The sequence below is a fragment of the Thalassophryne amazonica genome, chromosome 6 (assembly GCF_902500255.1).
Source record: "Thalassophryne amazonica chromosome 6, fThaAma1.1, whole genome shotgun sequence".
NCBI lineage: Eukaryota > Metazoa > Chordata > Actinopteri > Batrachoidiformes > Batrachoididae > Thalassophryne > Thalassophryne amazonica.
Genome location: NC_047108.1, coordinates 9,343,855 through 9,357,485, shown reverse-complemented (window position 1 = coordinate 9,357,485; position 13,631 = coordinate 9,343,855). Strand labels below are relative to the sequence as shown.

General features: G+C 43.8%; 1 protein-coding gene across 1 annotated transcript in view; it reads left to right on the top strand.

Annotated features, from left to right (window-relative positions):
• The window catches only part of LOC117511827 (protein bassoon-like), a 648,753-nt gene that overhangs the window by 563,341 nt on the left and 71,781 nt on the right, over positions 1 to 13,631 (top strand). Inside the window, 2 exon segments of the mRNA XM_034171736.1 lie at positions 85 to 5,457; positions 12,191 to 12,373. Of these exon segments, the coding sequence (XP_034027627.1) occupies positions 85 to 5,457; positions 12,191 to 12,373 (5,556 nt within the window).

Sequence of the window (13,631 nt, the reverse complement as noted above, 5' to 3'; positions counted from 1 at the left end):
CTTTTCCATTAATGCATTATAATTGAAAATAATCTTGTGCAGATCTACTACATTTTTAATTTCTCTCTCTTCTGCCCCCTTCAGGACACAAAGAATAACAGTAGCCATGACTTGTCACGCAGCCCTCAGAGTCTTAGCGACACCGGATACTCTTCTGATGGCATCTCCAGTTCACACAGTGAAATCACAGGTCTAATCCAAGAAGAGGAGATGAAGCTAAGTGAGAGGGGGATCAGTGGGCGAGGATCCCCACCAAGTCCGTCTGAAATTATCAAGTTAGAAAGCTCCATGAGGCCTTTGTTGGAGAAAAGCTTCTCCGAAGAGAAGGCGGACAGAAGAGGGAGGAAGCACAGAGACAGGGACTTGGATGACAGAGGAAAGCAGCGCCCACGCTCCTTGTCAATCCCACCAGATGCATATGACTCTGATGAGGAATTAGAGGATATACTGGAGGAAGAAGAAGATGGAGGAGAGTGGGAGGGTAAACGTAAAGAAGGAAAGGAGGAGAAGAAGAAGAAGGAAAAAGAGGGTGAGCCCACAGAGATGACTGATGAGGAGTTCATGAGGAGGCAGATAATGGAGATGAGTGCTGATGAAGACAATGAGGAAGATGAGGAGGAAGAGATGGAGGAAGAAGAAGATGAGGAAGATGAAGGATATGGCTACCAGAAACCAAAAAAAAGCTACCATAAACACATAATCTCTGATTCTGCCAAAGACAAGAGACGCTTTCAGCATCACTCCAGCAGTTTTGAGGAGGAAACTAAGAGTTCTACAGGAGTTTACAAAGGATCAGTGGAGGAGGGTGAAGATGTTATGGCATCACAAGGAGGGCTGAGGCGCTTCAAGACTATTGAACTCAACAACACCAATAGCTACAGTCGAGACATAGAGCTGAGCAATGAAAATGACTTGAGCCTTGATCGGGAACCAGAACTAGAGATGGAGAGCCTGACTGGATCACCCGAGGAGCGCTCCAGAGGTGATTACTCCTCTACTCTACCGCCAACATCATCATCATATGGCTCAGGCCAGTCTCCCACATCTATCTCTTCAATGGAGGAGGACAGTGACAGCAGCCCCAGCAGGAGGCAAAGACTGGAAGAGGCAAAGCAGCAGAGGAAAGCACGCCATCGTTCCCATGGCCCTCTCCTCCCCACCATTGAGGACTCTTCTGAGGAGGAGGAGCTGAGAGAGGAAGAGGAGCTTCTGAGGGAGCAGGAAAAGATGAGGGAGGTTGAGCAACAGAGAATAAGGAGTACGGCTCGAAAGACCAAGAGGGATAAAGAGGAATTGCGAGCTCAAAGGCGGAGGGAAAGGTCCAAGACACCACCAAGCAACCTCTCGCCCATTGAAGACGCCTCTCCGACAGAAGAGCTGAGGCAAGCTGCAGAAATGGAAGAGCTCCATCGTTCTTCTGCTTCTGAATATTCTCCTCAGAGTCTGGACTCAGAAGCAGAAGGATATGAGTCCAAAATCTACAAGTCGGGCAGTGAGTACAATCTGCCGACCTTTATGTCACTGTACTCGCCTATAGAGAAATCATCAACCACAACAACCACCACAGTATCATCATCAATTTCTAAACCCCTGAAGAGTGCTGAAGAGGTGTATGAGGAGATGATGAGGAAGGCAGAAATGCTAAGAAAACAACAAAAACAACAACAGCAGCAACATGGACGACATGGCCATTACTATGAAGAGGATGTTAATGGCCAAGGTTATGATGATGACTATGAATATGATCAAGACCAGACAGGATATGATAATGAGGCAGGAGAAACAGATATTGGAACAGATATTTATGAGGAGATCCGCCAAACATCTCAGAACATCACTAAGATGCAGCAGGCCACTGATGAGCAAGTAGAAATTGAAATTGAAAGTGCCTTCCCAGAGAAACACCTCCTCGACACAGGTTCAGCATTTGCTAAACTGCTAGAGCAAAGCAATGCTCTCCTAACTCCAGGGACCAGCCCCACCCAGAGCTCAGCTCCAGTCTCTTTTGCTGAGACTGGTGGACGAGTTCCTGATGTACGGGTAACACAACACGTCTCCGCAAAGGAAGGGCATAAAGACAGGATCAAAAGTCAGGCCAGGAAAAATGGAATAACACCAACTGTGGCTGCTACAACCATTGCAGCTTATGGAGTTTATGCTAGAGATGCAGTCACTATTTCACAGACCAGTTCAAGCCACACTGTGACATCTACTCAATCTGGACTATATGGCCGGCACACAGGAAGCCCTGCCACATCTTCAACCACAGTTTCAAGTGTTTGCAGTAAGATTGCTGAAATTACCCAGGCCTATAGTCAAAGGGAGGTGATGACTAGAAGGGTAGGAGAGACCAGGGGTGTCCAAGCACGAGAAAGCTCATCATCTTCAACAGAAAGAATTATTGAGCCACGCTCTCCGAAGTATACAACATATTACAGGAGCACCAGTCCTCCTCTTTCACCTTCGCCACCACTGCAGAGTCCCACCCGTTCACCCTCCAGAAGGGCTACAGTTGAGTTCTCTACCCAGACTTTAAACTCAGGATTACGAATGGAGACAGCGGGCTCTGTGCCTACATCTCCTGTAATGGCACAAGGAACACAAACATCTCATCGATCAGTTTCTCCACGTTTGTACCGGCAGCAGTCTTCCCAGGATGCTCCATACTCTCCTCCACCAAGCCCAGCGAGACCAGTTACAGTCAATACTGCTACTTCTCCCCTGTCTTCACCGACTCGATTCAGCCGGCAATCAACATTTGATACTTATTCACCATGTGGCAGCCCCCCAGACACTCCACCCTACCAACAGTCTCCTACACGGAGCTTCTATCGAACCCAAAGGGTGGAGAAGGTGAATGTCGGAACCAGTATGGTCACCACAACTAGTACTTATACCAGAGGTTCTGTGTCAATGGATAATATCTCCCTCTGTCGTATATCTACTGTACCAGGCACTTCTAGGGTAGAACAGGGCCAGATGATCCAAGGGAGAAGTGTTGTGGACCTTAGAACAGCCAGCAAATCAGCACCAATAATTATAACTGATCAAGGCATGGATCTAACCTCCCTGGCCACTGAAAGCAGGAAATACCTTGGTGGGTCAGAGAGTAGCAGACATTCAACAATTATACAGCCACTAGTTATGAATCTGAATGCCCAGGAAACACCCACACCAAACACTGTGAGTGTCACTGTGGCTGCTTCCATGTTCATTGCCCAGCCGAAACAGCCAACAGTATATGGAGATCCCTATCAAACCCGAGTAGATCTGGGCCAGGGCATGGGTTCAGCTGTGTGTCTTTCCCAGAGCAAACCGCCAATTTCACCCCCAACTGATCCATCAATACCAAAAATTGATGCCAAACTAGAAGATCTCAGTATACAACAGAAGGAACTACAAAAACAGCAAGAGAAGCTGCAAAAGCAGCAAGAACTGCTTGAACAGCAGCTGCAGCAACACCATCAACTGCAGCAGCAGCAACAGGCATCTGCTTTGGGCAGGTACAATCTTACCCCCCAAATCTCACCTTTACTGAAAAAAGACTTGCTAGTAAGCCAGACTACTACTTCTCCAGCTGTGGTGAGTGCTGTGTCCCCAGTTATTAACCCTGAGCTGTATGCAACTGGTCCAACTGAGCTGAAAGGGAAAGTGAGTCCTTCTGGTATAATGAGCCTGTCAGGGAGTAAATCACCTCATAGCATGATAGTACAAATGGACAGTGGGACAGAACAGGCCAGGACAGTGACTCAGCTAGTAAAAGTAGAGGAAGGACAAGATGCTATGGATCTCACTGGTAGCCAGATTAAAGCAGACAGCCAGCTAGCTTGCTGTGATGTTGTTTACCGACTTCCATTTGGTGGAAGCTGTGTTGGTGGTCCTGAGAAAGAGGGCATAAGGCCACCTTCTGCCCCACCCTTCACCTATGATTCTGACCAAGAAAGGCCACAGGCCAGGTACCATGAGTATCCACCGGATGGACGGAAGGCCTATACACTGCCTTTTCCTGGCAGACTCCAGCCTTCAATGTCAGATACAAACTTGGCTGATGTTGGACTACAGTCCTACCATTCCAGGATAGACCCACACACCCAAGCCTCAGGAGATCCTGGTGTGGATCTGACTGCGATGAGACATGGCTATGGTGCAGGATATATGGGAATGCAGTATGGCTCCTATACAGATTTACGGCATGGAGGAGACATCGCAGCCCAAACACTACCTATAAGAAGATATAATTCTTTGTCTAATATCAGTTCAGATTATGGATACACTGCACGAGAGATAACAAGTTTTCATGAAGCCAACTTGGCTCAGTACAGTGCCACAACGGCCCGTGAGATCAGTCGGATGTGTGCAGCCCTCAATTCTATGGATCGGTATGGAAGCAACCCAGATTTAATGCACTTTGGCAGTTTTGGAAGAGGAGCTGGACCTGGTACATCAAGATTTGCTGCAGGTTTAGGGATACGACAAAATCTTCTCTTTGGAGCAGATGGTAAGACCATGTCCCACAGTCAAGCACTAACTAACCTTATTAATGCCAGACAGGCCAGTCTCAGAGCCATGTTCCCTGCAGCTATCAGGTCCTCTGATGGGATGATCTACTCCACAATCCAGACCCCAATTGCATCTACAGTTCCCATCACCACCCAGCCTGCTTCTGTTCTTTGCCCACTACTGAGAGGGGTCTATAGACCATACCCTTCTGCCAACATGACACCTGTGCCTCTATCAAGTCTTAGCAGATTGCCAGTGAGTCCCAGAATGCCTTTATCTGGACAAGCTCCAGTCCGTTATCCAACACCAGGTCTTTTGCAGACAACATCTACCACTGACACAACAGCTGCTGTGACAACGTCAGCACCAATAAGTGCCCTGGTGTCTGTTTCTATGCCAACAACCTTCGCAGTCCAAGATGAACCGGTCTACCTTGGTAAAGGTGCTACTGTGACCTCATCAGCTGAGGTCCCTTCAACACAAGCGACAGTTGTCATACCAACAGAGCCTCAACAGCAACCAATAAATCTGTCGCAGGCACACCTGAACAGTCAACAGCAACAACACAAGCAAGTGATGACCACTCAGCAGCCATCACAGCCTCCCCCAGCAGCCCATGCCTATCCACCTTCTGCTCCTTCACACACCCATGGCTACACCCAACCTTCAGTAGGTGCTGCAGTTCCCACCTGTGGATTGCCTGCTGCAGGGGGTCTTCCTCCCTTCCCTCCACCAGGTGCCATACACAAGGAGGGTGAAACCGAAGCAGAGAGGCTGCACCGGCAGCAGGAGCAGCTTCTGCACATGGAAAGAGAACGTGTGGAGTTGGAGAAACTCAGGCAAATGCGTCTGCAGGAGGAACTGGAAAGAGAAAGAATAGAGCTGAAGCTGCACAGGGAGAAGGAGCAGATGCTGGTGCAGAGAGAACTGCAGGAGCTGCAAAACATCAAAGATCAGGTAGATGGAGAAATCCGGCAAGGGGTGGAGAGTTTGGTGGTTTTTGATGTTGGTGGCTGATGTTTTTGTAGTAGTGTTCCTTCATGTATGATGGTATCTTGTTTATCTGTTGATTTTAGAATATTTTGCTTTTTGTTCTTTCAGTGTCACGTGTTTGATGTGCTGTCAGTATGTACCAACCTATACAAGACACCTAAAATAGTTTTAATCTTTCAGAGCATGTCTTTTATCTGTTTTTATCACTGTATTAAAACCATTATGACCGGATTAGCACAACAATGCTCAAGTTACAAATTGTCACGGTTTTATGGTGCGTTTATACATAGGCAAGACACATTACGAATGTCATATTTGCATCATTCTTGGCATAATCCTGACATTCTTAACATGACTTAAAGCATCTGAATAGGTTTCTTAATAATGCGTTTTGGTGCGTGATATTTGTGATTTTCATGGAGCATGTTTTTGGCTTGTCAAAAAATCTTCCACGAATGTCACGCATCACCCTCATTTTGCCTCATGTCATGGATGTCGCAACTGAGCGTGTTGATCCATCTTGATAAAGTGGTGATCCTTAATAGAGCGTGACAGCATTCTTCTCTGACATGCGCACAATTAAACCCTGCTGCACTGCATTCAGTTTCAATGCTGCAGCATGCTGAAGAAGGACAATGACACCAAGTTGGCTGAAAACCTTGTTCCAATGCTCCTCAGCGTGCTCCAGCATGCTCCAGCATGTTCCACCTGCTGCATCTGCCTGATGTTTGGGAAAACGAGCGAGACGAGAGCCACGTGAAGCCACACATCTGGCTCTCTCAGTCTCCTCCTCCTCTCTATGCCACTCCATGGCACAGAGCCCAGCTAAGCATGCAGTCACAAAGTTCTTCTGCTGTGGATTTTGAGGAACAAACTGCAGCGATCTGGATTGTTCAACAATTAACATTTACAATGTGACAGAACTTAACAATGCGCTGTTACACGCAGGCGGAACATTATTCTTGACTATGCGTAATGATTCCTGATAATTCTCCAGCAACACGTGCCATTAATCGTAACGCATGGTAACAGGTTGCAGCAATTCCTGAGGGCACCTGACGCCTCTGCCCTGAATCATCACATTCGTGATCAGCGGCCAAGAATGTATACTTCGTGGCTTTCGTGACTTGCCGTCGTTATGTGTAAATGCACCATTATTGGAGTTTTATAATTTTATTATTACGTATCCCTTTAGAGCAGGGGTTGCCAAACTTTTTCCATCAAGCCAAAGTCACCCCTTCTCCGGTGTGGCTCAACCCAACCTCCATCAAAAAGCAAAACCATTTTTTATGAGCAAGTATCTCTGTGTGTCATAAAGACCTACTTTCTGATAAGATGCTGAATGCTTCTGTTTTTGTTTTAAGAAGGGTTGGAAGAGTACCGTACATTCCAGAATATAGGTCACTCTGGAGTATGTTTCATGTCACAAAATGCATCATGAAGAGGAAAACAGACAGTATACAAGTTGCACTGGAGTATAAGTTGCATTTATTTTTTGAAACGTGGTTCCACTGCTGCACGCAACAAAACTGAGCAAAATTTATTTAACTGGTATTATTTAATTATTCACAACACAAACACTGCCTTAGCAGAAGCTAACAAGCTTATTAATGTTATTGTAATAGGTGCAAAATGCAAGGAACATGCTTCTTTTGGCCACTGAACACACCGTTATACATTCAGTAAAAATGCAATGTAATTACACATTTGAGTGCGTTATTCATTTATTTATAATACAGAAAAAATGTAAATGATAATGGACTTACTGTACCTTAGCTGGCTTGTCGTTGCTATTCTTGTTGTCTCTTACACTCCAAAGTAGTGTTGTGCTGAGCAGAGTGAAGTTATATTCCCTCTTTTTATTTCAGATTGTGGTCTTCCAGGTGGAGCGCATTATTTCTTAAACTCACTTGTTCTTTCTGACAGAGAACGTTTGTCCTTGTTGAAAGTTGCTTATTATTATTATTAGTAGTAGTAGTAGTAGTAGTAGTAGTAGTAGTACTACAGTAAAACTCATCTAAACCATCATTGTATAAACTGGGAGTGGTGGGCACAGTTCAGATAATCCGATAACAGATAATTATCAAAGATAATGTTTTCATTATCGGATTATCTTTTTAGATAACTTTAAAAACCATTATCGGACTAATTATCTTCCGATAAATTTTTGTCCGATAACTTTTAGACCAATAACGTAGTAAACAAAGCTGAACAGCAGCAAACATTTTTAGAATTTAAAATCATTGAACACCAGCTTCCTAACAGATGTATAGTTCCATCCTCTGCAAACAGAAGAGAGCTGCTTCCAGGAGAAACTGCTCTATCCTCTGCAGGCAAAGGAGAATTGGTCACAAAAAAAATAAATAAATTCCTTTAATACCATACTGATACACGGGCAATATCACCCAAGTCATCCAGAGGCATGCATTTTTAACTTATGGATCAAATTCTCACACGAATGAAAAATCATCTGAAAAAGAGCCAAAACTCGCACAGTGTAAAGCCAGCATCCATGTGTCAAGACAATATTGAGTGCACATTTTACAACATCACAAAACGTGCGCACATCATAAAACTAATAATAAAAATAATAAAACTAATAAAATGAGCACACGTTCTCTCCGCATGCAAAACATTTTGCGATGACACTTCCAGGGCTCCGTAAAAATGCCTGTTTTTACAAATAAAAAATGGAATATTTTACAAAAGCACATTTATCTGTACACGCCAACACACGACACACGTCACATTAACGTGTTGGTTTACATAATGGATGACTGAACCAATCAGTGTTTAGCAGAGGCACTTTTACCCAGAATCCTTTGCAATCTGTCTGTGTTTGTTACAAAACCTCAGAATTAGTGCATTATTTAACATTAAAAGATATATGTTATATTTTAACTTTGTACAAATGACAGAATTGACATTAATGGAGTTATTCTATCAGTATTCACACCAAACCATAAGTCAGCATGACTTTATTTTCCAAGACCTCCGCCTGACCGGAGCATTATGATTGGTAAAGAGTTGGCTTTTTGGCTGCTCTCAGGGTGCTTCTGCGATGCAAGCTGTGGAGTAAACAAGAGTTTCTAGCAGGGGGCAAGATGTTCAGACATAGAAGTGTGGGCTCATTGTTCGGGTCTGTTGTCACTTTTGATGCTTCCAAAAGCGAGCGTGGTGTTAAAACTCAAATTCAGCTTGTTTGTATTTACAAATTTACCAGAGACAATACTGGAATTTATCAGTTATCTGTAACTTCTGATACATTTTTGGGTGGTTTATCGGTTTATCTTTATAAAAGAATCAAAGATAACTTTTCAGTTATCTGATTATCTGTTATCGAAGTTAATTTTTTGGTTATCTGTGCCCACCACTGTAAACTGCATATTTGCACTCACTGGACAAAAGCAAAAGTCCCGATGTTTTTTATGATTTTCCATGTAATAAACACCGTATATAACAGATTTTTGCTGACATCGAACAAAACGTCCCGTCTGATCACAATCTATTTTCATTAACAAATCCCTTGCATATACCAGATAGAGCAGTCTGGACATGGCCAATAACAGAGGTACAAAATGAAGTTCAGCACTGTATTTCCTTGATTCAAAGACCAGCCGTTTATTTTTTTCAAACAGTGTTTCAAACCGTGTTTGGCACCTAAATGAGGCAGGCCGTAATCTAAGGTGATTATTAACAAAATGCTGTTTGCTGCCTGCACTGAAATATGGTGTTTAGTTTCACACATATCCCTGTGTGTGGACAGCCAAACCGCTTGTAGATTGTTCAGGTGCCTCCTGACGGATTTTCTCAGTTTTAAACATATAACGGATTTAGATTATAACTGACAAAATTCACTGGTCCACTCAAATCCATTATATGTGAGTTTTACTGTAGTAGTCATCTGCTTCTTCTGCTGCTTCAGATTGTGAATCAGAGTAAATGGACACTCAAAGCGCTTTATAATTCTGCCTCACACAAACACATTCACACACCGATGTCAGGGTGCTGCCATGCAAAGTGCTCACTACACACTGGGAACAACTTGGGGATTAAGGACCTTGCCCAAGAGCCCTTACTGATTTTCCAGATAGGCTGGGGTTTGAACCAAAGATCCTCTGGTATCAAGCCCATCGCTTAACCACTAGACCATCACCTCCCCTACAGTACCACATTGAGTATAGAGGAGCAGCTCATTGATGGTGCCATGCAGTATTTTTTTTATATAAAAGTCACATTGGAATATAGGTTGCAGGAACTTACAAACCATTCATTCATTCATTTTCATTCGCTTATTCGGATCTGGGTCACAGTCACGGTCACAACAACTCATCCCACATCCCAAGTTCTGTAACTCTTCATGGGGGAACCCAAGGCATTCCCAAACCAGCTGGGAAATATAGTCTCTCCAGCATGTCCCGGGTCTTCCCTGGGGCCTCCTTCTGATTGGACATGCCTGGAAGACCTAAGGAACACAATCAGGGAGCACCCCCACCAGATGCCCGAACTCATCTCAGTGCGAAAAACTACTGGCTCTACTCTGGGACCCCTCCGGATAATTAAGCTTCTCACCCTGTCCAGGAGTGTAAATCCAGATACCCGACAGAGGAATCTCATTTCTGCCACTTGTGTCCGCGATCTTACTCTTTCAATCATTACCCAAAGCTCATGACCATAGGTGCATAAATCAACTGGTAAATTGAGTCTTGCTTTCCGGCTCAGCTCCTTTCTTACCATGACACAACATCTGTATTCAATTTATCCCCACTCATGAACAAGAGCCCGGGATACTTAAACTCCTCCACTTGGGGCAATAAGTCTCCCCTGATCCAGAGGGGTCAATCCACCATTTTCTGACAGAGGACCATGGTCTCAGATTTGGAAGTGCTGATTTTCATCCCAGCTGCTTCACTCTCTTGCTCAAACAAACTCAATGCACTGCCTGCTGAAGCCAACAGAACCACATCATCTGCAAAAATCAGATGCAACTCTGAGGACAACAAACTGGACACCCTCCAATCCCTGAGTGCACCTTGAAATCCCATCCATCAACATCACAAACAGGATGGGTGAAAAGGGCCAGTCCTGGTGGAGTCCAACTCCCACTGGAAACAACTCTGATGTGATGGCAACACAGCTCCTACTTTGGTCGTATAGAGACCAGCTTACACATTGCATTGAATCTGCTACCCCATACTCCCACAGCAACATCTCCCCCCCCCCCCCCCAACAGGATACCCAGAGGGACTTGGTCATACGACTTTTCCAAGTCCACAAAACAATTATTTACTTAACCAGGATAGTCCCACTGAGATCAAGATCTCTTTTACAAGGGAGACCTGGACCATTTTTAAGTTTCCAGTTCACCTAACCTGCATGTCTTTAAACGTGGGAGGAAACTGGCGCACCCAGAGGAAACCCATGCAAACACGGGGAGAACATGCAAACTCTAGACAGAAAGGCCACAGATGGGAATCGATCCCATGACTTTCTTGTTGTGAGGCAACTGTGCTAACAACTAAGCCACCGTGCTGCCTAAACGTGTAGACTGGTTGATCATACTCCCAAGACCCCTCTAATATCCTTGTGAGAGTAACCAAACCAATTTTTAAATTTTTTATTTATTCATGTGACTTATATTCTGGACAATATGGTAATTGTAAGAGTTTGGCCTTTACACGCTTTTGGGAAAGCAGGTCTCTGCTTTAGTGTCTGCTGATTATATGACTCTCGTAAAGCAGTAATGAATTTGCACAAAATCTAGGTTGTCTGTGGGGGTTTTTTTGGGGGGGGAGGGGGTTGCAGGAGGGGTGCATGCTTTTCTTTAGTTTTACCAGACATTTGTTGTGCATGAGCATGGTTGTATATTTGAGTGAGAGAATGTGGTGATTGTCATTAAATGATGTTTGTAAAGTGGTTTCATGTTCCATTTGTCGATAGAGAAAAGAAGTAATAGACATTTTAATTGCAAATTGCAAATCACTCGCAGTTTAATAGTATACAGGTTATTTGTCAAATGTTTTATCAGTTTAACGTGACAATTTTCTTTCTTTTTTTTTTGGTAGAACAAGCAGTTGAAAATCATTCAAGTAAACTCTGTTAAACAGGTGTGGAAGCCGCCTTTGCTGAGAATGAACTGTTGTAGGGATTAATCCACATTTCACAACTGACAGTACAATCAAAAATGTATTATTTGCATCAGCTTATTGTTTGTGCAAAAACAAAAATATAGCAGATATTTTCAAAGCATTCTCATCAATATTTCAAAAGTAGGACGTGAGAGGCAAGAAGCAGTTCCCAGCACATATCGCACACCCTTTATGTTACGCTTCCATTCTTGGTTTTTCAGTATTTGGAAAAACAACTTAATCTGACCCATTTTTAAAAACTAACCCATCAACATAAGAATAACTCCATGTCAGACATTTCAGGGTTTGTTTGGCTGCAATTCTTTGATCATTTGCTAACAAATGGATGAGCCTAAAGTGTCGGCAGTATTTCCCTCTGCTTTCTTTGCTGTTTTCATGTTTTGTAATCATTTATTTTTCTTGTTTAATTTTGTTTGTTTTTAATTCCTTTAAATCACCTCTCATCTCATTTCTCTAATATGTTTTTCTGTCTTTTTTTGGGGGGGGGGGTGTCGGGGGGCTGTACTCTTCCTCTGTTTTGGTGTTTCGATTTTCCACCAAAATTTTAGGTTCTACAGCAACAGCAGCAAGAGCGGGAGAAACAGCTGGTACTGCAGAGGGAGCAGCTGGCCCAGCAGAAGTCCCAGCTCGACCAGATCCAGTCCTTACAGCACCAGCTCCAGCAGCAGCTCGTGGAGCAAAAGAGGCAAAAAACTGTCGTGGCTGCTGGCGCCGTCACCCACAGTGTGCAGGTGAGCCACGCGATGAAGAACAGGGGTCAGATGCACACACGTTTGTGCAGTTTCAGGGCTGAACATCCGTGCACATACACGGTGTCTGTGAAGTCAAAGATACAAGCAGCTCAAATGAGTTTCCTTCACAAGATGACTGGTCTCACACTTGGTGTGACAGTCACTGGTGGGTAGAGGTGAGCGATACCGGGAACTTTGGTATTGATCCAGTACCAAGTAAATACAGGCCCAGTATTGCCAATCTTGATACCGATACTGATACCGATACTTTTTCATATTTAAACTTCATAGATCCAAAGGATCCAAAAGACCTAGGATAGAATTTCGCCAAACATTGTATGTGACAACAAAATACTTTATTATCACAATCAACATTTTTGTTTAAAAAATATCACTCAACACAACTTAAAACAAAATCTCCTGAGGTAGAGGGCTAACAAACCACAATACAAGGGTGCACTGTTCTGTGTTGTGTGACACAGCGCAGCGCTGCTCTTACAGACAGAGAGTAGACTTTGATGAATCTGCGTGCGCAGCAGTCAGTGCATGCGGGAGAGAAAAAAAGCTTGAGTATCGATCTTTTTACACGAGGATCGTTCAATATCAGTACCAGCGTTGGTATCAATATTATCGATATTAGGATCGATCCGCCCACCTCTACTGGTGGGCACAGTTCTGCTATCTGCTAATTAGCAAAGCTAACTTTTCATTAGCAGATTAGCTTTTCAGCTAACATTGAAAACCATCAGCGGACCAATTAGCTTCCGCTAAATTTAGATGACAATTTTTTGCTGGCATAGTTAGTAAAGCTTAACGGTCAAAAATGTTTGGAACCCTAAAATCAAAGATGTTAGTTCCTGTCTGTTGAGTGTCTGCACTCTGCAACAGTCAAGCCACTGTGAAGACCTCAGCACTCCCCCAGCAGAAGGCTAAGAAGTGTCATTTACTTTTCACACACAACAACACAGATGGCGGCAGAAGACCTCAAATGTAAGGCACTTTTCACTCATGGTCACAACATAACTCTTCACCAAACTAACTACACTACTTGAGCTATAAAAACACAACAAATCAAACACAAAAACACTAACAACACTGCTAAACCAACATGTACTACAATAACAATAATTAAAAAAACAAAGAAACCCCAAACTCCCACTTCTTTGCAGCAGCCGGGAGATTGCATGAAGACAAAAGCTCTGGTTCGCTCTTCCGCGCAGCTTGCCACAGTATATAATATAGAGATAAACTGTGTTTT